Below are 22,053 nucleotides of genomic sequence, written 5' to 3'. Positions count from 1 at the left end.
AAGAAGCAGCTCCTGCAGTCTTTTAACTTTTGAGCTCAAAAAAGCTGCTCTTTTCCTTATCTGACGTCTGGAAGCTGTGGCCCATTGTGTAAGAGGGTGCTAGTTCTGAGACTAAGCCTGAAACTCAGCTTGTGATCCCTTGGAAAGAGATCCTCTGTCTCTATCGATGAGGTCTACTACAATTTTTACTGTTTCTGGCATGCTGTTGTGACATGCACTTGACACAACAAAAAGTGTTATGAAAAATGCTTTAATTTTGTAATATTTTTATATTTTATGACATATTGAAATATTTCTTTTAAATGTGATATATGTTTGACATTTTCATGCACTGATCAGCCACATTAAAACCACCTGCCTAATTTCGAGTAGGCCCCCCTCATGCTGCCAAAAAAGCTCTGATACATCGACGCATGGACTCCACAAGACCTCTGAACCACCAAGATATTAGCAGCAGATCCTTTAAGTCCAGCAAGTTGTGAGGTTGGGCCTCCATAAATTGGATTGGTTGTTCTAGCACATCCCACAGATACTCAATCGGATTGAGAGCTAGGGAATTTGGAGGCCAAGGCAACACCCTGAACTCTTTGTTATATTCTTCAAACAATTCCATAATTATTTCAGTAATTTGATCTACAGTCCTTCTTCTGTGTGCTTGGTTCAGACTGGCTAGCCTTCACTCCCCACGTGCATCAATGAGCCTTGGCACCCCATGACTCTGATGCTGGTTCACAGGTTGTCCTTCCATGAATCTCGTTTGGTAGGTACTAACCACTGCATACCGGGAACACCCCATAAAACTTGCCACTTTGGAGATGTACTGACCAGTTTGTCTGCCCATCACTATTTGGCCCTTGTCAGAGTCACTCAGATCTTTTCACTTGCCCATTTGCCCTGCTTCCTAAACATAACATTGAAGAACTGACTGTTCACTTGCTGCCTAATATATCCCACCCCTTGACAGGTGCCATTGTAATAATATAATTAATGTTATTCACTTCACTTGTCAGTGGTTTGAGCAGACCAGTGTATGTTGCAAAAATATTTTTTTAAAGTTTATCCAAAAATGTTACATCATTTGAAAAGCGTATCCAACAATATTAAATTGAGGCCTTATGTCTCTATTATTATAAAACCCGCATCACATACTCAAATACAATGTTAACCGGCAGCTGTTTATATTGATCGAACAGATGAAATAAATACTAACAATGCTTCCATTCAAAAAACACTAATACTAAGTAATTTGGTAAAATGCACAAAGAGCTGAGTTATATTCATTACCCAGAGTCCTTAAAAACACCTCGGAAAGCAGTGAACTAGTATGGGGGCGGATTAGGGTTCCTTTATGACATTGTTTATGAGCTTAAAACCATCTGCACTTACGTAAAATAAAACATATTAATATTATGAATATACCACAAAAATATCATTCTGTTACTCATCCTTCACTGTATAATTGTGTTTGCCTTTTATTTGGTAGATATCTTCTCGTTATATTTGAGTTATATGCTGACACAATCAGTAGTGCGTCGGGGGATTTAAGTGTTCAGTGCACATCTGTGTTTTAATCACGGACTAATACACGGAAGTAATATTTTATAGAGTTCCAACAGAATTTTTGAGTAATATGTAGCATCGTCATGTAACAATGGCCTGGCAGCAAATATCCAAGGTTACCAGTTACAAAGGAACATGCTACACTTAAAGGAACATTATAGGGTCAGGAACACAAACATGTATTCCTGACCCTATAGTTATAAAACCACAATCTAGAACCCCTTGCCCCCTCCCCTTCATTCCCCTAAATACAGCAAAATCTTACCTTTATTCCAGTCTGCTGCTGGCTCTGCCCCTGATATGCCTGCTTGTCTGATATCATCAAGTGGTGTTTTGAGCCAATCACAATGTTTTCACAAAGGAGATCACTGGATTGGCAGATCAGGGGCAGAGCCAACACAAGCCAAACACAGCCCTGGTTAAACAGCATCTCTTCACAGAAATGCATTGAATCAATGCATCTCTATGAGGAAAGTTTAGTATTTCCCTGCAGAGGCTGGAGACACTGAATGGCAGTGGTGCACAGCACTGACCTAGGAAGCATCTCTTTCAGATATTTAAGGAGTGGCCAGTGGAGGTATCCCTAGGCTGTAATGTAAACACTGCATTTTCTCTGAAAAGACAGTGTTTACAGCAAAAAGCCTGAAGGGAATGATTATTCTCACCAAAGCAAATGCAATAAGTTGTAGTTGTTGTGGTGACTATAGTGTCCCTTTAAGGTATAACTCTTAACATTTCATATGGACAAAGAGAGACACTTTTATTTCAGGGGTGTGAGTGGGGGTGTGGCACGGAACGGGGCTGTTCTGAGTGTGAGTGGGTGTGTGGCCCAGAGCGGGGCTTTTCTTATTTACGAATAACAATTTATAAAGCTAAAATGTAATTTAGAACAAGAACAATGTATCTTATTTACACAGAATGATTTCTAGACACATTTATTGTAATTTAATGACACATTACTGGGAGTATTATTGCTGTGGAGCTGTTGTATGCTCAGACACACCAACAATATGGAGCTTCTAGTATTGAGGGACATTAGGATAGAAAAGGGAAACATAGCAATTAGGGACTGTTCCTTGTTAATAGGGACACTTGACAACCCTGGGTATGAATGAGGTAACTTATCAACCATAGGTCATGAAGACCTATGAATCGTGAAGGCCATGAGTACTTTACCCCCAGTGTAGGACAGAATAGCACTAGGAGCGAGGGATAAGCCCCAGCATTAGTCAATACCTATTTGCTACTGATTCCGCTGGCAGAACCCCTAGGACATGTTACCGTTTATTTACCATTAACCGCGAAAGTGTTTTACTGCACCAAAAGCTGTGAGACAATGAGACGGAAAAACAGAACAGTGAGACAAAAGTCAAACACAAGAGTACAACATAACATCACAGTGACAGCAGTGGTCCCAGCCCCTCCTTTGTTAATGTCTGAGACCCTTTTATTTCCATTTAAACACATCTTACACTCCATCCTGTGCGACCATCACTTTGTCTGCCAGCCCGTAATGTCAGGGTGTATATATCTAAGACAGGATGAAAGGCACGGAGAATAAAATGCTCGTGTTAAATATATTATTGAGAGATATATTTTTATTGCACATTTTTCACTCAGGCAATTCTGTGACTTTTCCAATAAAAAGCTTTTCACCCAATAATATATTTTATTCTTCCTGCTACAGCTACAGAATGGCATTTAAAGCACATATATCTAAAGGACTGTTGTGGCACAATTCACAGGGGGAGAACAGCTTGTGAATGATGTGCATGTGATATATATCTAGATCTGTGTTGTACTGGGGCTTATGGCTTCAGAATAGTACTTAGAGTACAGAGATCTACAGCAACGATGAATTCACTGGAGTGGAAATTGATTGTTAAGGATGTATATGTGAAGAATTTATCAAAATACAACCTGTATAGGATGTACAGGGGTATTACAGTACCAAAATAGGTGGTTTTCTGATTAAGATACCCACCAGCATAAAAATATGTTGTAAGCTGCCATTCTGGGCTCTTCATGGATGCCCACTCAGCAAACTATTAAAAACTGTTATATACATGGAAAGGAAGCCATCACAACAATATACCAGACATGATGATGATAGTACCAGGATGGCATTGTTACTAGGAGACAGACGAGGATGGCATTGGTGTAGAAAAAAAATGAAGATGGCATTGTCATAAGAGAAAGATGAGGTTGGCATTGGGTGTTAGACGGATAAATATGGTGTAGGAAACATGAGATGTAATTGGTGTAATAAACAGATGACATGTAGGAGGTAGCTGTGGAAAGCACTGTTGTTGGTGTCACCACACTCGTATTACTGACTTGCATGATTCTGTGGTTCTTTTGGTGTAGGAAACAGACAATGATAACATTGGTGGAGGAGACGGACAAGGATGGCATTGGTGTAGGACACTAACAAGGATGGCAGTGGTGTAGGACAATAACAAGGATGGTGTAGGACAAGGCATTGGTGACAGACAAAAAAGGCATTGGTGTAGGGGCCTAACAAGGTGGCAATGGTATTACTAAACAGAAATACAGGGGGAAAGAGGACAACATCCATGAGACAACCATTTGTTTCAGTGATAAATCACATAGTACAGAAAACATGAAAATGTCATGAAATATTTCTAGTATTAACTTAAGTATAAATAAACTGCTTAAACAACATCTATCTGAACTTTGAAGCCCAAATAATTAAAAAATAAATAAAAAAATAAAAGCATAAAGAAATACCCAGGAGAAGTCCTGGGTTTCCTACCAAACATCTGCAACCAATCTGATTTATTTCTCCTTCTAACAAATTATCCTGTTTCCAAAATCTTTTTTCCGAAAAATACGTAGACAAATGTACTTATTTTGCCTAATATTGCATTGTGACTTGAATCCAGTATATCACAAACTTTACCTGCCATTTCACAAAGTTCTTTTCTTTGCGGGCAGGATAGTGTTATTTTATTATTTATTGAGTGTGTTTGGAAAATTGATGGTAAATTCGGAGCATACAGCTACCAGAAAAGCATGTAGGTTATCTGTTTGCTAGCACATTGTACACACAGATAGATCTACTCTACGGCTGCTCAAATGATGTATCACCATACGGCAACAGGTGGTTCATTTTTTTTTTCTTTATATTTCTAAGAATTCATCATTTGCAAAGATAACCAGACACTGCAATGTGTTTGTTGCGGTTCTCAATTGTGTTACGGTATATATTTTTTTCTTTTTTAATTTCTCACAAATTTACCCTTGGATCATTACCTTTCCCATCTGACTGCACCGTAACCAGATTTGTCAAAAACCTCTGAGGCCTTGTAGGAAGATGGCGTAAAAAAAACCCCTGAAATTAAGTGAGCTCAGGATGAGATAACATGGAGCTTTTAAATTTTGTCACAGATCTCTTAACCGCTGCCTGTTCAGATCAGGATGCTAATTTGAAATTTTGGCAGATATATGTAATTAGCAGGTTGCGTTCTCATGAGAAGCTGCTAATTTTTAATCGCGGTGGGTGGTTCAAGACAGCAGGGAATTTTCGAGCTGTACAAATGTAGCAGAAAGCTACTGAGATACATGTATTCTGCTTGCCCTTTATCCCATATTATCTGGCAACACAGCTACCATCATCATCGCAAACTTAAGCAAGGAACCAAAAAAAAATTGATCAAACCGGATGCCTTTATTTACCTCCGGCTTAATAGCAATAAAGTAGCCTGTATCTCTTCCTTGCAGTTGAGAGAGATTTAGACTGACCTTTACTGCTGTAGTTTGAGTTTTTAATTCACACAAACATATTATGAAAGGTTTTAGCATTTGTGAATTTGTATTAAATGGCAATGGTTTTAGTAATTGGTCCCAATGTCACCGTCCTCGAGCAATTTGCACTAAACTGGAAATTGTAGAGAACTGATGAGGCAACTGCATGCCAAAATAGCTGAATTAAAATAAATCCCCAAATGCTCAGATTTTTTTTTTTTTTTAATTCTTTATTTTTGTTCGTGTATGAGAAAAGGACATTTAGGTCTACTACGCCACAACAGCTGCAGAAGACCATTTAACAACAATTAGTAACATGGCATATAGATTACAGTACATAATTTTTAAGTATAATACAGGTTTAGACCATGCTTGTCCTATCATGAAAACACATATGGAGGGCTGATATCTTGCTCGAGCTCGAAATCGGTCTATTGTATCGTGATAGGTTACATGCAGTGAGTATGCGAGTAGCGATCTGTTTAGAAAAACAGCGTATATAAAATATAAAAATGTAGATATTATGCCCATTAAGTTAAGTTATGTGGTATGCTTGGCTCTAGAGATTCAGGTAGAAGTAGTTGAGGGACCAATGTAGTGTGCACGGGTTTGAACTAGGCTATACACGGAGATGTGTAGCTAATGGACGTGTGATCTCGAGTGATGCTCAAATGCTCAGATTTTGATTTCAGCTCAGCTATTTTGCCCTGATTTTTACAATTCGCTTGCTAGTTTTAAGTTTCCAGCTTAATAAATAAATCTCATTGTTTATTCTACAACAGGTGTTGTGGACTACATCCCCCATAATACTCTTACAGACATAACACTGACAAAGCATCATGGGAGGTGTGGTCGAAAAAATCTGGAGTGTCGAAGGTATGATTTTTTTTTTTTAATTATCTGTTTCATACAAATATAGCATTAAGATGGACAGGGGTATTACATTCAACAAATTGTACCACCAGGTGTCAGTAGAGAGCACGGATACCTATGTGTGTATAACAATGGATAATGGAGTCTCAGACATTTGCTTTCAAAGGAAATACACTATGAATGCATGACTCCCAACGTTGACTTCTTGTTAAGTGGAATGCCTGTGGGAGGGGTAAAAGGGGGTGGGCCAGTGAAGCAGTTTGTCTTGAGCAAATCCAACGGGAATGGGGGCAGTTTTGCTTGTAGAATTTAATGAATGCCAGGATCCCTGCCAATCAAGTAGGCTAGCCAACCAAAATAAATATGTATTGACTCAGAAATGTAGAGTAGGAATACCCACAAACAGTGGCCCATCAATGTGACATAACTAGTATCCCATCAAGTGGGTTGCAAACATATTCAACATGTAAATCTAAAGATCAAAAGATTTTAAAAAAAGCTAATAAAACATTCTTCCAAAAACAAAACTACACCCACTTAATAATAACCACGCACACATTTTTACAACTGCACAACTGATTTCCATCCCTTTTTGAGAGAAAATCATGCTAATGGGATTTATTTGCTGAAGTATTCATTTTACTTAAAAAAATAAATAAAAATGATGGTATATCTCAATGTTTGTGAAGTCTCTTTACACCCTTTCGTTAAGGCAGCATTTAAGTAAAGTTGACTTGCTTAACACAATGGCTAAGGCTTCTCTAACCTTTTGCTTACCGGAAGGGTCTTGAGCCGTGTTTTAGGTATTTTTCTCGGACCCTCCAGCGCCTAACAGATTAGAGAAGTTGAGTAATTGTACAAAGGTTGTGTCACAGAGCAGAATTTGTCCTAAACAGAAGTAGGTACAAGCAACAGACTACCCCGGGCTACTATCCTTTCATCTGTGCTGTTCTACTTTCCAAAGATGTCTATGAAAAATAAATGGATTTAGGAGAAAATAAATAAATAAATAAATAAATAAATAAGAAAAACTAAATGTGGTTTTACTCAACACGAAGAAGTATTGTGCTTGCCAAACCTCAGGGGCGAATTCACACGAACGCTATGACTAACTGGTGTAATTATTGTATGTCACTGTTTATTGATTACCGCAGGAAAAAAAAAACACAATACTGTATGGGTTTCTTCACCTTGAAACATCACACCTATTTATATACATTTTTTTTTTTTTTAAATACGAATAGCGTAGAAGGTTATAAGTTCATATTCCTAAAAGTGTTGCTGATTTAAAGGTACAGCAAAGAGCAAAATTGATTACATTGATTGATGTGATAAAAAGAGATTAACCCTTAAAGCATGCAGAATTTATTCTGGTGTTTTTTCTGCTTCTTTATTACAAGACAACATTTAGATCCTCATTAAACAGCCATTCCAGCACCCTCCAATAGACCTACACCAACCACAAAAGTATCTTTGTAACTTTACCGTACTTATTAAGTCAAAGAGCGATTTGAGTCGACTCGCTGCTGCTACTTAGTTTTATAGTAAAAATACTTTATATCTCGGGTTTGGAATGCAGTGGCTTCGTAACATTTACAATGGATATGCGTTTTGAAACATTTTAGCAATTTGCACATGAGAAAGCAGATATTCAATATATTCAGATGTTAAATGGTAAGCTGAGGTAGTCTGTTGGTGAATGTTCTCAGCGTATTTCTTCTTGTGAGAAATGTTAATGAAAAAAGGCACACTCTTATCACCATAACCGCTGTAGTTTATCTTAGTGGTTATGGTGCATGGAGTCTTTGGGTGCAGTCTTTTTCTATTTACTGCATGTCAAGCGGTTTTTGAATGGTTTGACCTCCGATTTTTTTTTACAACCCATAGCTGCCATTCAAATTACAGATATAGATTTAAACAAATGGAACTGATGTGAAACTTTTTAACTTACTTCACATGCATGCTTACTGTTTTTGGGTGGAAACCAAGGAGCATGCTGGTAGTTTGGCTATAAGTAATGACACAATAATTATCTAATGCATGTACATCTTACCCAGGGCGGTCCAGGAAGCAGACAAACAATGTAAATATACTTGTTCATTTAATCTTAAATTGGGTTTAGAACTGATCCATCTATAAGTCAATGCAAAGAGGGCCACACTCAAAAACAAATGCACAGATTTACCATCTCTTGGACTAACCATACACCATGTTTATACCTTATTATACCACTGCTGAGATAAGAGTTCTGCAGAATGCCAGTGTTTTCATTGCCGGGTTTAAAAGCCTCTAGTTGCTATCATTCAGACAGCCACTAGCAGATGTTCTCATACAGACCATCTGAACGGCCAGCATTTTGCCGCACATGTGCACGAGCCTTCCAATGCTTTCCGATGGACAAGCATTGAATTGGCTGAGACCATCATTCTCAATGATGTCAGTCAATGAGGTGGGGCACCAGCTTGGAGACCGATGCTGCAAGGAAGAAAAGGTAAAAATAATACCTTCTTTACTCCCTAAAGGGGGGGCCGCCAGGGCACAATAGCATTAGAAAAACACATTTGTATTCCTAACTCTTTAGTGTTCCTTTAATTAACAACCTCACACCAGTTCTTTCTTTCAAAGGGTATTTACCAGTTCCAAGACCAGGAGCTCTTACTAAAAAAAATGTAAACATATAGAAGAAACAGTATTTGTTTCAATTTTGATGTCAATTCCGGACCTTTCACTTCCTTAAAAAAAAATAACAGGCAGTTATATGGGCTGCAAGCAACTCTGAGCTATGTATACTTTTCTGTTGGAAAAAAATTCAAAACATGGTATTTGCAGACTTACCGTGAAATAAAAATGCTTTACTCCCATTGTGCAATCCAGTGACCTGCGTTACGCCCCTTGTGGTATTTACAATATCCAGTTCCGTTATTATATCAATTTGTAAATCGGGGTCTGTTCCAAATCCAACCACTATGGACAAAAACAAAAGACACATGTTAATGTTTTCATATTACCCACATTTGTGTTAAATTAACCTCTACAGTTCAACAGAGATTGGATCAATCTGGGCAATGACCAATTTTTATTTCAAGGCCCTAAGAGGTCGAAACTTTGTTTTTTAGTGCTTGGGTCCAATAAAATTGCCTATTTATTGGAATATCTTGGAGTGCATGGATTATTTTCTACATTTGAATTTGATATTTTGTCCCTTTGGTAGTGGGGCTGATCCATGATTGCACCCAGGATTCCACCACAAAGGATTGAGTGCATTTCCATTATCTTTACATGGCAATTTTTATTTCATGTCAATATAACAAAGTCTCTTTATAACCAATCTGATCAACAGGAGGTGCCATAATATAAAGATTCCCTTGTGATAAAACTCAGTCCCAAAATAGCTGCGTTGAGCATCTGTAAGATATATAGATGTGTCATGACCTAATTATAAAACACAAGCTCACAGCTTGAGTGATTCACATTCACAAAGAATGTGGGCATCTTCTAAGCCAATACAATGTTGCGTCATATGAAAAGGAATATATGATGGAAATCAGATTAGTTTTTTTTAATAAAAAAGGAATCTGGAAATGTAAGTGGTGCTTATCCACTCAGCCAGGAGTTATGTCGAGATTACAACTGATTTCTATGTTTAGATCAAAATATTGTGAGAAGAACACATTTGAGGATTCTTTAACAACTATTTGGCATTAAAACCTATAAAAAATAGTTGTTTTATAAATAAATAACTAGACTTTCTGTCTAAAAATGTAAAAAGAAAGTGTGTATATCACAAGTTTTTTTAACAGTTTACCAAAATATATATTATTTTGTCTTCATTTTATGCATATGCTATTGTTCATCATCTAAAAAAAAACTGGAAAATATACATTTATCAGAATGAAATATTCCAATTATATTAGACCACTTAAGATTCCCTTAGTGAGCCCAGACTAGCTCTGAATTATGTGAGTTCAACTTCACCTCGTCTTTGTTTCTTCCTGTAGATGATTTAAAAATGGTTTAAATCCTCCTGTAGATGATTTAAAAACGCCCCATGGTAGGAAGACATCTCGGGACTCCAGCCCTCAAGACAACTTAATTAAAATTAAGTTGTTTTCGCATATAGTGTTCCCTTAAGTGTAGAGAGGAACTTATTTGAGATCTCTCTCACCTACAAATCTCTAGGCCTGTCTGGGAACTATGCAAATTGTGGAACTCTTTAATACACTATCTGCATTGTGCTGATAACGCTGCCGATTTTTAAACAGCCCGTGCCCTACTCTGCTGTTTAACCCGTATAGTGCAGAGTTGTGATTTAAAAAAAGAATCGCTCCTGCCACAGTCACAGTGACTGCCTGGTGAATGAGAGAAGGCGGAGAATGATGTTTTGGTTTGTGAGTCCATAGCTACTTACCTATTCTGAATGCATTACGATTCTTTATGCCTGGCGTAACCCTTCCTCGTGGCTGTAGATATCAGTTCTGCAGCCATGTTATAATGCACTCTGCTGCCTTCATAGAGTGCCTGGTATCACAGGGAGTGGGGGTCCATAAATTTCCACACATCATGACTGAATTTTCACTTGCCAATGGCTAGTGAACTAGCAGGAATTATGAGCCTTGTTTATACCCATACATTTATTTATGTGTTGCTTACACATCCATAAACACGACGGAAACACGATTCTATCACCAAAAAAGTCTTAACTCATTTAAAAAAGGATAGAATTAGCTGTATAAGTTCATATACGTCATTATTAATTAAAGAAATCTGAATACTTTATGTAAATCCATAAATATATTCCTATAAAATCTTATGGTACTTGCAATGTTGCATTTAAATGAATGTTATCTGAACATCATTTCCTCTTCAGATTGGGAGAACTAATTACTGCTCAATAATACATTGATTTGCTCAATACATAAAGTTTTACTTTTTCCATTGGAGGATAAATAAATTCTAGGGTAAATAAATTCTAGGGTAAATAAATTCTAGCCTGTGTACCACCACCACAACACACACCAAAAACCCACAATGCTATGGGCTTAGTGTTAAACTGTGAATAGCCAAGAATCGTCAAGAAAACAGCAAATTGTAGGTTAAAATGTAGTAAACTGAAATGTAGTCAAACAGGAAAATATTTCAATTTAAGCTAAACTTTGCAGTTCCTTGGTCAATTTGCCCCAGTTCACGGTTTAATGGATGAATCCCATATGAAGCCCCTCTATTATGCACAGATATATTCTTCGAATATTAATTTTCCTGCAGGTTCCTTAAAATGAACAAATTATTGATGTTTGTATTGATACAGCTGAAGCCATCGTTGGATTCATTACATTGTTATCAGATGAGAAATCAAAATCCCAAGATCGATTATCTTTGCAATAATTTTTCAAAGTCACCGGAGCTCTTTGTACAAAGCATGTTGTTCGAATCCTGAGCATCCCTGGCACCGAAACTCTGCGTTAAATGGCAGTTCTCTCTTTCAATAACAATGCAGGGCATGGGTTAGATAACCTAACCCCTTGTGGGCCAGATGCTACACTGTGCTGTGCTGATAATCTAGTCCCTGAAGATGTTACGCTACTGTGAAATGTTCTTTTTATCACTCTCTAGCTACGCAGTAATTCATTGAGTGGAAAGTTCCATTTTAGAAAATGAACATATTATCATCATGGCATAGGCTGTTACCTGTCCTAAAGAGGTTAAGAAAACTCATAACTTGGCAACCAATGTATTTATGAGAAATCTACATTATATACCATGCCATGATCATTATTCCTCCTAATTAATCATGTGTAAGTCCTCACTATTAGTAGAAGCTGGTTGGTTCTGGCTTGAAAGGGAATAAGAGCAAAAGTTGAAGCTAATTTTTCGTTTTACTGCACACCACTAAACTCGGCTCTGTTTAATCTAAATTACTTTGCATGAAAAAATATGAGATCTGCTCAGGCAGTGGATCGGGAGGCCATATTTAGTTCTCAAGCCATTTTATTGTACCCCCTGTGGTTACAACAGGAACATATTAGTCAGGTCATAGGCAATCACCTACAACAGATCAAATAAATAACTGGAATACTGGGGAGGGATTAATGAAGGTGTTTAACATATTTAAAGGGAATCTATAGGGGGAAAATAAACGCTATGTAAAGCGTTATTTCAAAAATACATAAAAAAATGCAAAAAATAGGAGCCGGCCAGACGTGCTTGCAGAGAGCTCTGGCACAACTAAGCTTATAAGCGACTATTATTCTCCATAACCATGTTTTTTACAGACCAATATAACAGTGGCGCATTGTTGCATCGAGTGGGGCTTGTGGATAGCGGACCCGTGCCTTTTTGTCGAGATTCACCATACTCCACACATGTGGCCTAGCATGACAGGTGGACTAATGGCTGGGAGAGACAGCTACTTTTCGCATCCCCCCCCCCCCCCGGACCGATGGGGGTCATCCCGGTCCCCATTGGAGAAACCTTCAAACCTGCAGCAGGGGAGTATCCGGCTGGAACGAACACTGCATGCCGAAACCAAGATGGCCGCCAAGCCATATCCTCAAGTGAGCCTGCAGACCAGGAGAGAGGGCTTTCAGGCCAGGTTCAATAGGATCTGTCAAGACTTCTGGAGGCACCTAGAACGCAGACCCACAGTCTTTAACTCACCAGCCACACTGTTAAATGAAGCAGAAGCAGCATCTCACCGAGGCAGCATAAGGCCGGGGCCCTGTATGGAGAAGCGCCAATCCCGCCGGCTGACTTACTAGCGGTCTCTCCAGACATCAGGACGTAAAGCAGCACCACATCGCCGGAAACCTTCCTTACCGTACAGCAGCTGCTCCACCGTGCGGCGCTCTGGAGGGGGACGAATCCACACTTGCATACTGCCCTGCCGTAAGAGGGTCACACCGGGCAGCACCACTCACAAGAGCCGAGAAGGCCTAGAGGCCATGGTCCAGCTAATCGACTCTGCTACTTGCCGGTGGACACGGCAAAAGGAGCGCACATAACTTTAGGGCTTGTGGCGTCCGTACATGCAGAAAGGTGGACTCATGACCCCCAGGGTTGCCAGCCCATCACAATTAGACATTGGCTGAGCAATCCAAAACTAAGTCTGTCCTCATGGCATATCATGCCCCATGTCTGACATTGTATAAGGCAATTAACCTCCTGGCATACTCTCTCTCCCTCTAAATGTCTCCCAACATGGACGCAGCCCAGAGCTGATCTAATATAATATTAACAAAATTTTACCCCTCATCAGTTAAACCTGCCTTGCGAATAGCTCATAGTCACCTTAATATACACCTTTATAATCCATCTTTAAGGCAGTGCAACAGTATAGACCATGTCAGCTTACTTAGCAGACATTCCCCTGCTACCGCAGAAATGTCTTAGCTTGTAGAGGGCATGCAAGGATACCCATCATCTTAAGGTATATTTCTCAATGCCCTTACACCAAGAACAGCACCTAGCAGCCACTTAGCCACAGAAATCGCTACAGTTTAACGTGATACACTATTATCTGCTTTGTGCCCAAACTAATGTCGGCCTACATAGTATGTTTTGACCAGGGGTCAAGTCCTGGGGAATAAAGTGTGGGAACTCACTCGAGTTCCACCCTCACCCCACCACCAGAAAAAAACTAAACTTGCATGCATATATAAACACGTACACACACACTCAGGTGCACACACACACACAGACTCACAGACACACACACAGGTACACACACACACATACATACATACACTCAGACACACACACACACACACACTCACATACACATACACTCACAGACACACACTCCCAGACACACACGCACTCCCAGACACATACACACACCCACAGACACATACACACACACATCCACTCACAGACACACACACACCCAGACACACACACACACTCACAGACACACATACATACGCATACACACACAGACATACAGACACACACACACACAGACACACACACATACATTCACAGACACACACACACTCCCAGACACACACACATACACTCACAGACACACACACACTCCCAGACACACACATACACACATACACACAGACACACTCCCAGACACATACACACACATACACTCACAGACACATACACACATACACTCACAGACACATACACACACTCCCAGACACACACACACATACACTCACAGACACATACATACACAAAAATTATTTGTATTTTTTTTTTTTAAATTTAAAAATGTCCACCCAGCCTTCCTACCTGGAGAGCTGGCGTGGACCTGTCCCTGGGGTCCAGTGGGGCTTCAGTGCGGCCGGCTCTTGTCTCTCTCTGTCAGACGCGGCGAGGGAGCTGTGTCCTCTCTGCTCCCTCTCGCCGCGCGGGCTGTCTGCTGATGCCGGGAGCCGGAAATTACGTCATATTCCGGCTCCCAGCATCAGCAAACGGCGCGGCGAGAGGGAGCAGAGAGGACACAGCTCCCTCGCCGCGTCTGACAGAGAGAGACAAGAGCCGGCCGGGGAGGTCCATCAGGTGGCCATTAGGCCACCTCTTGGGCCCCCCATGACAGGGGAAACACAGGGGCATTTGGGGGCGGCATTTTTTGCCGCCCCCTGAGTGCCTGCAGGACCATAAACGGGAACGGCGTTCCTGCTCTAAAAAAAAGTGCAGGAACGCCGTTCCCACGCGTTCCTGCAGGACTCGAGCCCTGGTTTTGACCACTCTTACCGTTCTCTTATTGCCTGACATTATTTGTAGCTGCCTGTTTATTACCTAAAAATGTGCAGTTTTATTATATGCCACAGTCTTTTGCTTCTTGAAATGTTTGTTTTTACTGTTGTGGCATGAAACGCTTGCCTGTCAAACCTTTGCACAACAAAAATAAAGAATTGTAAAAAAAATAAAATGCAAAAGACACGTTATGCTGTTTTTCTCTGTTTTAAGCCTTACATTTAAGCGCAGCACTGTCTTTGCACCGAGTTACATATGAATCTACAGTACTATTGTGCTGTTTACTATTGATCACACCATCATTCGGCATAGCCTTATTTCTATAATGTCTCGATCTACCTACCTACTGACATTTACTATTACTAGGCTGTTATTATAATACAAAAAATGTGGAGTTTCTCTGAATGCCAAGCTAAAAAAAGGAAAAACGCAAAACACAAAATAAAAAAGATACATAATTTTACAGCAGGTATACTATTTAGTGTATACACTTCTGGGCAAGAAAACAATCGTGATATTTCAGGCTAAACTGCCAGATCTGTGTAGAAGGAACTTATTAATAATTATTTCCCTTTTAAAGATTAACCATAGTTGTGCATGGGGAATAGTCCTAAGGTAAGCAACATGGGGTTTGATTGTTTGTTTATTTAAAGGGTTACTCCAAACATAACACAGCCTGCAGTAGTGGCTATAATTTAAGGAGTACCCTGGCCCCATTTTCCATTGCTGCAATGGTTTTGCCCTATTACCTCGATCAGGAGCTGCAGAAGCCAGAAGTCGATCCCACTGGCCATTTATTTGCTGAAAGCATCAGCTGACTGCTCTCAGCCAATTGATAAAATTCTGTGCATAGGAATATGCACAGAATTTACATTACCCTGCCCAGAACTCATGTTGCCCAGACAACGCTGCAAGAGGTGGAGTTATACCTCCAGAAGCAGAGGGGTTCAACTCTGTATATGCAGAGTTTCAAAGTGAAACATTGCATATATAGACTACAGGCATCGTGACCACTTAGGATCATTGTTTTTTTTAATAAAAAGTGAACAGCTGTTGAGAATTCATTCATAATGCATAATTATTTAGTTTTATGAATCAACGATACTAAAATTTAATGTAATTCTGTTTAAAATGTCCAACTAAACATTACTTATGTCCAACTAGACAAACTTATAAATATTTATTATTTTTATTTATTTTTAAAAAGGCATAAAATTATGTTTCCTTTAGCAATAACCTGCTCCCCCAGGAGGTGGATCGTACTCTGTCTCTTTCCCCCCAGTTCTGATGCTGGCCGCTAAACTCCACCCCTTTTTATGACACCGCGCATGTGCATCAACGGAATGACGTAGATGACGTCATGGCCCGCCAGAATGCTAGAAATCAAACTGTTTGGGGGCGTGGCTTTCAATTAAAGAGCCACACTATAAAAAGGGATCACTTGTCCTGAATCATTGCACTGTTGTGGTTCAAGCTTGTGTTCCCTATAGTGTTTGGTTATTTGGATATTGACTTGGCTCTGGTTTACCTATTTTGTGTTCTCCTTCCCTTTTACTCAGCTTGTGTTATTCGCTTACCTGTTTTCCGGCTTCCTTGACCTCGGCTCATACCTGACTATTCTCTGTCCTTGCTAACGTTAGTCCGGATCCCTATGTTGTTCCTGGCACCAGGCTGATGATTTTCATGATTTTATCTTTAAAGGGACTCTATAGGCTTTAAGATCTCGTCATCTCTATATCCCTTTCTGTTTAAACCTGCAACTGGAAATATTGCTGTTTTGTAGGAACTCCAATGTCTTCAATGCAGGGTTAACATGCTTCTAGTGGATTTCAGGATATCAACCTCTAGAGTCGCTTATGCAGCTATAACAGAGTTAAACTGGTTATCGGTTAAATGAGTATCATACAGCAGCATCTAATTGGTGTTCTGTCGCGCATGCACACAAGCCTCCCAATGTTTACCTATGACTGATGATCTCAGCCAAGGAGACCGAGCGCAGGCACAGAGACCATGTGATGTCAGGTAAATATATCTTATCTTTTAAACCCCTCCAAGGGGGGTGGAACCATAGGTAGGAGCACACTATGGCTTTAGGAATACATGCTTGACATTAAGCACTATAGTGGTATTTTAATCTTGTAATAGGCAAAACTAAACCAATACAAAATTAAAGAAATGCATTAGGGTCAAGAAGAAAGGGGATGGCAGTTTGGAATTAGAATGTTGGGCACACCCCTTGCACACGTCTGTGGTAGTAACACTGTAGACCATTCAATACCATTCTGCAATTTCCAGTATACCCAATACCTTGTAAGATGTAGTGATTTAGTGATTTTAGTTCACACTGCTTTTTGATAGTTGGTCTTTGTCCATGGCGGTATGGGTTACTAATACGCTGCTTGTGAACACGTTTTATGCTTTCATTTCTCTTAATTGCTCCAGTCCTTTTTTTCACTTTTGTTTATTTTTCTATTATCTTTTTCTAAGGTATTGCATTTTATTGTTAGGGTTGTGGAAAGCTATTTATCATTGCCATGGTTACACGGATACGTTCTCTCTTGGGGATTATAATTGCCTGAGACGAATAAACGTGAATGATATTTCCTAGTGATAGTTTATAAATCAAACTGAAATGTTGGCGCTGTAGTGAATAAAATGTTCCTTTAATGCACTGAAACAGAGAGTGTGTGTGTGTCTCTCTAAAATACCTGAAAGAGCAGACTAGGTATGTCTGAGGTGTCCAAAAATTCTCCAAATCATGGCATATTCAGCTGCTTGGCAATATTACCAGCCATCATTAAGGGTGAGGTGGGAGGGAGGAAACTGCAGTACTAATCATGATAGACACAAGTTCCTTTGTAACACCCACTTATCATTAGTCCTCGACATGCCAAGAGAGTTCATTAACAAACAAAAACTATTGGAGTACTGCCCCACCAGCTTCTACGGTTAGTGATACAACTGTTTTATTTAGAGCGTTATTCAATCTTCAATTGTGGTTGCTTTAAAAAGTCCCTGTCACTTGCTCGATCTTTGCTGTTTTTGCGTAGGTGGACCCTCTGCTTTTATGGTAGTACCTGAAAGGGAATAGTTAAGAAGTAGTGGCAGAATTAATGAAGAGAGGGGCTCAGTGCAAAACAGTCTTGGGCCCTATAAAGAGCAGTCCCATAATGGTTTGCCAGCAGAGGATATACCATTTGTCAGTCCTTGCACAGTTGTTTGTATGGAAAGGGGTGTTGTGTGTGCGTGTGTGAAGTCAGGGTGTATTTTTGTGTATTGCTGACTTTAAATGCATATTTTTATCATAAATATATATATATATATATATATATATATATACACTGCCACACTGATGCGCACAGTACACACACACATACATATACAGATACACACACTGCCACACACAGGCACGCACAGCCTGGCACAGACATGCACCCTGCCCCACATACATACACAGGATTGTAATCACTCAATGTAAAAATATGGGGCCTTTTTTTATGAAATGATAAAGGTAATATGTCAGAACACCGGGATTGTGATTACATTTGTATAGTTAATGCCTGTCGGCAGTCTTTAACCTGTCGATAATGATTAAATCGGGTAGCTTATTGCACCATCAGTACTGGAACTGAAAATGTTTTGGCTAGTAAGGGCTTTTGTTAAGCCGGTGGCAACATCTCAACATCGTGCACAAAATTGTTCTCAAAATAAATAATTTTTGATAAGATTTGTCACCCCCAGCCAAAATAGTTTAGATTTAACGCAGATGTGTTACGTTTTACTTTTGCTTAATTACATGTAGATGGTTGGTTAATTAGATACACCTGCTCTCATTACCTCTAAAGTGATGCTGAGTAAGAGGAGGGAAGAAAATGCAAACGGTGGATATTTTACAGATACGTTTTCACTAAGAGTCGAACCAAGGCTTGTTTTCCAGAATAAAGCACAGAGCCGCAGCCAGCAATGAGTTAGTTAAATGTGTACTTTTCTCCTTCATTCATTGTTTGATCCCAGCATTTATCCTCCTATTTTCCTGAAAGCTTTGAACGCAGTTCTGGGCATTTCTCGCATCATCAATAGGTTTCATTCCTCCCGGCGACTCTTTTTATTTCCTTTCAGCAGCTCCCTTGGAGTCTTTCAAAGACCTATTCCTGGCTCCTGTTGTTTTATTTTTTTATGAATAGCTCTCACTCCATTGAGAACAATGGGTTTGAAAGTTAGCATTTAGAGAAATTCAAGGTATGTCACTTTTAATACCTTGTCTCTGGTGTTTCCACCAGAGTTAATACAATGTGTTATTACCTAAATATTTAATACCTCGGATACATAGTATTTATCAGACAATAAACACTCTTAGTCCTGGTTTATGTTGGGCTGTGTGTGTGTTTGTGTGTGTCAACATGTGAGTCTCTGTTTGTGTGGGTTTGTGGCACGTTTATGTAAATCTGTAAATCTGTATGTGCCTATATGTGTGTGTATATAAGTGTAACTTTCTGTTAGCCTGTGTCCAACTCTGTATGTATTGTGTGTGTGTGTTTTTATATGTTTATGTGTATTTACAAATGTTTACATTTTGAATGTATACCAGGATGTGAATATGTGCCCGTCTGTGTATTTCTTTATGTTTTAGTGTTGTGCCAAGTTTCTATGTTCATGTCTACCGCCATGTTTTTATGAATGTGTGTGTTTATTATGAACATGCATTTACGTGTGTTCTTTTTTGTGGGTGTGTGCAGGGCCGGCGCTACCATAAGGCGGCCCAGGCGGCCGCCTTAGGGCGCACCGGCCCTGGGGGCGCAAAATCAGGCTGACCGGAAGGAGGGAAGCGCACTGCGCTCCCCTCCAACCGACGACCTTTTGTAGCGTGGCCGAGCGCCCGGTTCTGCGGGCGCGCGAGGGAGCACTCTCCCATGTGTGCTTCCTCTTCAGCTCCCTCGCGCGCCGCATACTGATACCGGAGCCGGAAGATGACGTCATCTTCCGGCGCCGGCATCCCTACGCGGTGCGCGAGGGAGCTGAAGAGGAAGCACACATGGGAGAGTGCTCCCTCGCGCCCGCCCGCCAGCCCGGGAGACAGCCAGCCCGGGAGACAGACAGCCAGCCAGCCACCAAGGGAGACAGCCACCAAGGGAGCCAGCCAGCCAGGGAGCCAGCCAGCCAAGGAGCCCAGGAGCCCAGCAGGCCCACTGGACCCCAGGGAATCCCTTCAGCACTCCAAAAAGGTAAGGAGGCTGGGGGATTAAATTAAAAAAAAAAACAACATGTGTTAGTGTTAGTGTGTGTGTGTGTGTGTGTGTCTGCTAGTGAGTGTCAGTGTGTGTGTCTGCTAGTGAGTGTCAGTGTGTGTGTCTGCTAGTGAGTGTCAGTGTGTGTGTCTGCTAGTGAGTGTCAGTGAGTGTGTCTGCTAGTGAGTGTCAGTGTGTGTGTCTGCTAGTGAGTGTCAGTGTGTGTGTCTGCTAGTGAGTGTCAGTGTGTGTGTCTGCTAGTGAGTGTCAGTGAGTGTCAATGAGTGTCTGCTAGTGAGTGTCAGTGTGTGTGTCTGCTAGTGTCAGTGAGTGTGTCTGCTAGTGTCAGTGAGTGTGTCTGCTAGTGTCAGTGAGTGTGTCTGCTAGTGTCAGTGTGTGTGTCTGCTAGTGAGTGTCAGTGTGTGTCTGCTAGTGAGTGTCAGTGTGTGTCTGCTAGTGTGTCTGCTAGTGAGTGTCAGTGTGTGTCTGCTAGTGTGTCTGCTAGTGAGCGTCAGTGTGTGTCTGCTAGTGTGTCTGCTAGTGAGTGTCAGTGAGTGTGTCTGCTAGTGAGTGTCAGTGAGTGTGTCTGCTAGTGAGTGTCAGTAAGTGTGTTACTGTGTGTCTCTTACTGAGTGTGTTTGTGTGTGTATTAGTGAGTCTGTTTGATGTCTGTTAGTGAGTGTGTGTTTGTCAGTGAGAGTGTATGTTTTGTAAGTGAGTGTGTATGTATGTCTGTCGCTGAGTGTGTCTGTCAGTAAATGTGTGTGTCTGTTAGCTGGTGTGTATGCATCTGTTCGTGAGAGTGTGTGTGTGTCTTCAGCACTTACCTTTCTCTAGCGCCGGACTCCCTTGGCGCTGGGGATCCCTCCGCCTCTCAGCTCCGAATGCTCTTGCCGCGCATGCATTCAAACCGCCCATAGGAAAGCATTACTCAATGCTTTCCTATGGACGTTCAGTGTTTTAGAATAGCGGAAGCTCCTCTAGCGGCTGTCAGTGAGACATCCACTAGAGGCTGGATTAACCCTCGGTGAAACATAGCAGTTTCTCTGAAACTGCTATGTTTTCAGCTGCAGGGTTAAAACTAGAGGGACCTGACACCCAGACCACTTCATTGAGCTGATGTGATCTGGGTGTCTGTAGTGGTCCTTTAATTGTGTGTGCATCTGCATGCACTGGCGTACATACCGCGGTCGCAGGGGTCACATCCCTGCGACCAGGTGCCCGCCGCCATGATGTCTATATGCCTGCATGTATGTCTCTGTCTGTGTCTGTATGTCTGTATGATTATTTCTGTGTTTGTATGAACCTTATTTTGAACGAGGGTGGGGGGCACCAAAATGCATCTTCGCCTGTGTAACTAAAAATCCTAGTCCTGGGTGTGTGTCTATGTCTCTGTACATACATTCACATGTCTGTATATTATGCATAACAGCTAAGACCTCTTGATCAGCACAATCTATACCCTATCTGTAATAATACAAAATGTGTAATTTGATGTATGCTGTACAAGTAGGTTCAGGACACGGAGTATAACATCCATGAGCTGAAATAGTTCAGCAGTAAAAATAGAGAATTGGAGATTCATTCCAATTAGGTTTTTTTTAGGAATAGATTGAATAACCCTATAAGTCTCAAATCTACGCCAGTGTTAGATTTTTAGATACATGCAGTAGATCAGAAGGTTACAATGTATATTTGAAAATGGCTGGTTCTGGTTTTGTATAAAGAAAAAAAAAGTACTTTTATCTCAACTGGAATAATTATAAGAACTATAAGATTACATTTCCTCTAACTAGTCAAACTAGCATGTTCTTTCCTACAATGGTTAATAAAATGTAAAAACTCTGCATTTCGGTAGTGATACAATCCGTACAAAACAAAACGAATAATACCTAATAAGCATATTGTGCAAAGGGATAAA

General features: G+C 40.5%; 1 protein-coding gene across 3 annotated transcripts in view; it reads right to left on the bottom strand.

Moving 5' to 3' along the window:
* NELL1 (neural EGFL like 1) overlaps positions 1-22,053 on the bottom strand; it is a 485,858-nt gene that overhangs the window by 417,925 nt on the left and 45,880 nt on the right. For all 3 annotated transcript variants that reach the window (XM_063437855.1, XM_063437857.1, XM_063437856.1), the window contains exon 2: positions 9,037-9,165. In XM_063437855.1, coding sequence (XP_063293925.1) covers positions 9,037-9,165 — 129 coding nt within the window. The remainder of the gene's footprint in view (positions 1-9,036; positions 9,166-22,053) is intronic.

This window comes from Pelobates fuscus, chromosome 12 (assembly GCF_036172605.1).
Source record: "Pelobates fuscus isolate aPelFus1 chromosome 12, aPelFus1.pri, whole genome shotgun sequence".
In the NCBI taxonomy this organism is placed as follows: domain Eukaryota; kingdom Metazoa; phylum Chordata; class Amphibia; order Anura; family Pelobatidae; genus Pelobates; species Pelobates fuscus.
This window is presented reverse-complemented; position numbering and strand designations above follow the sequence as displayed.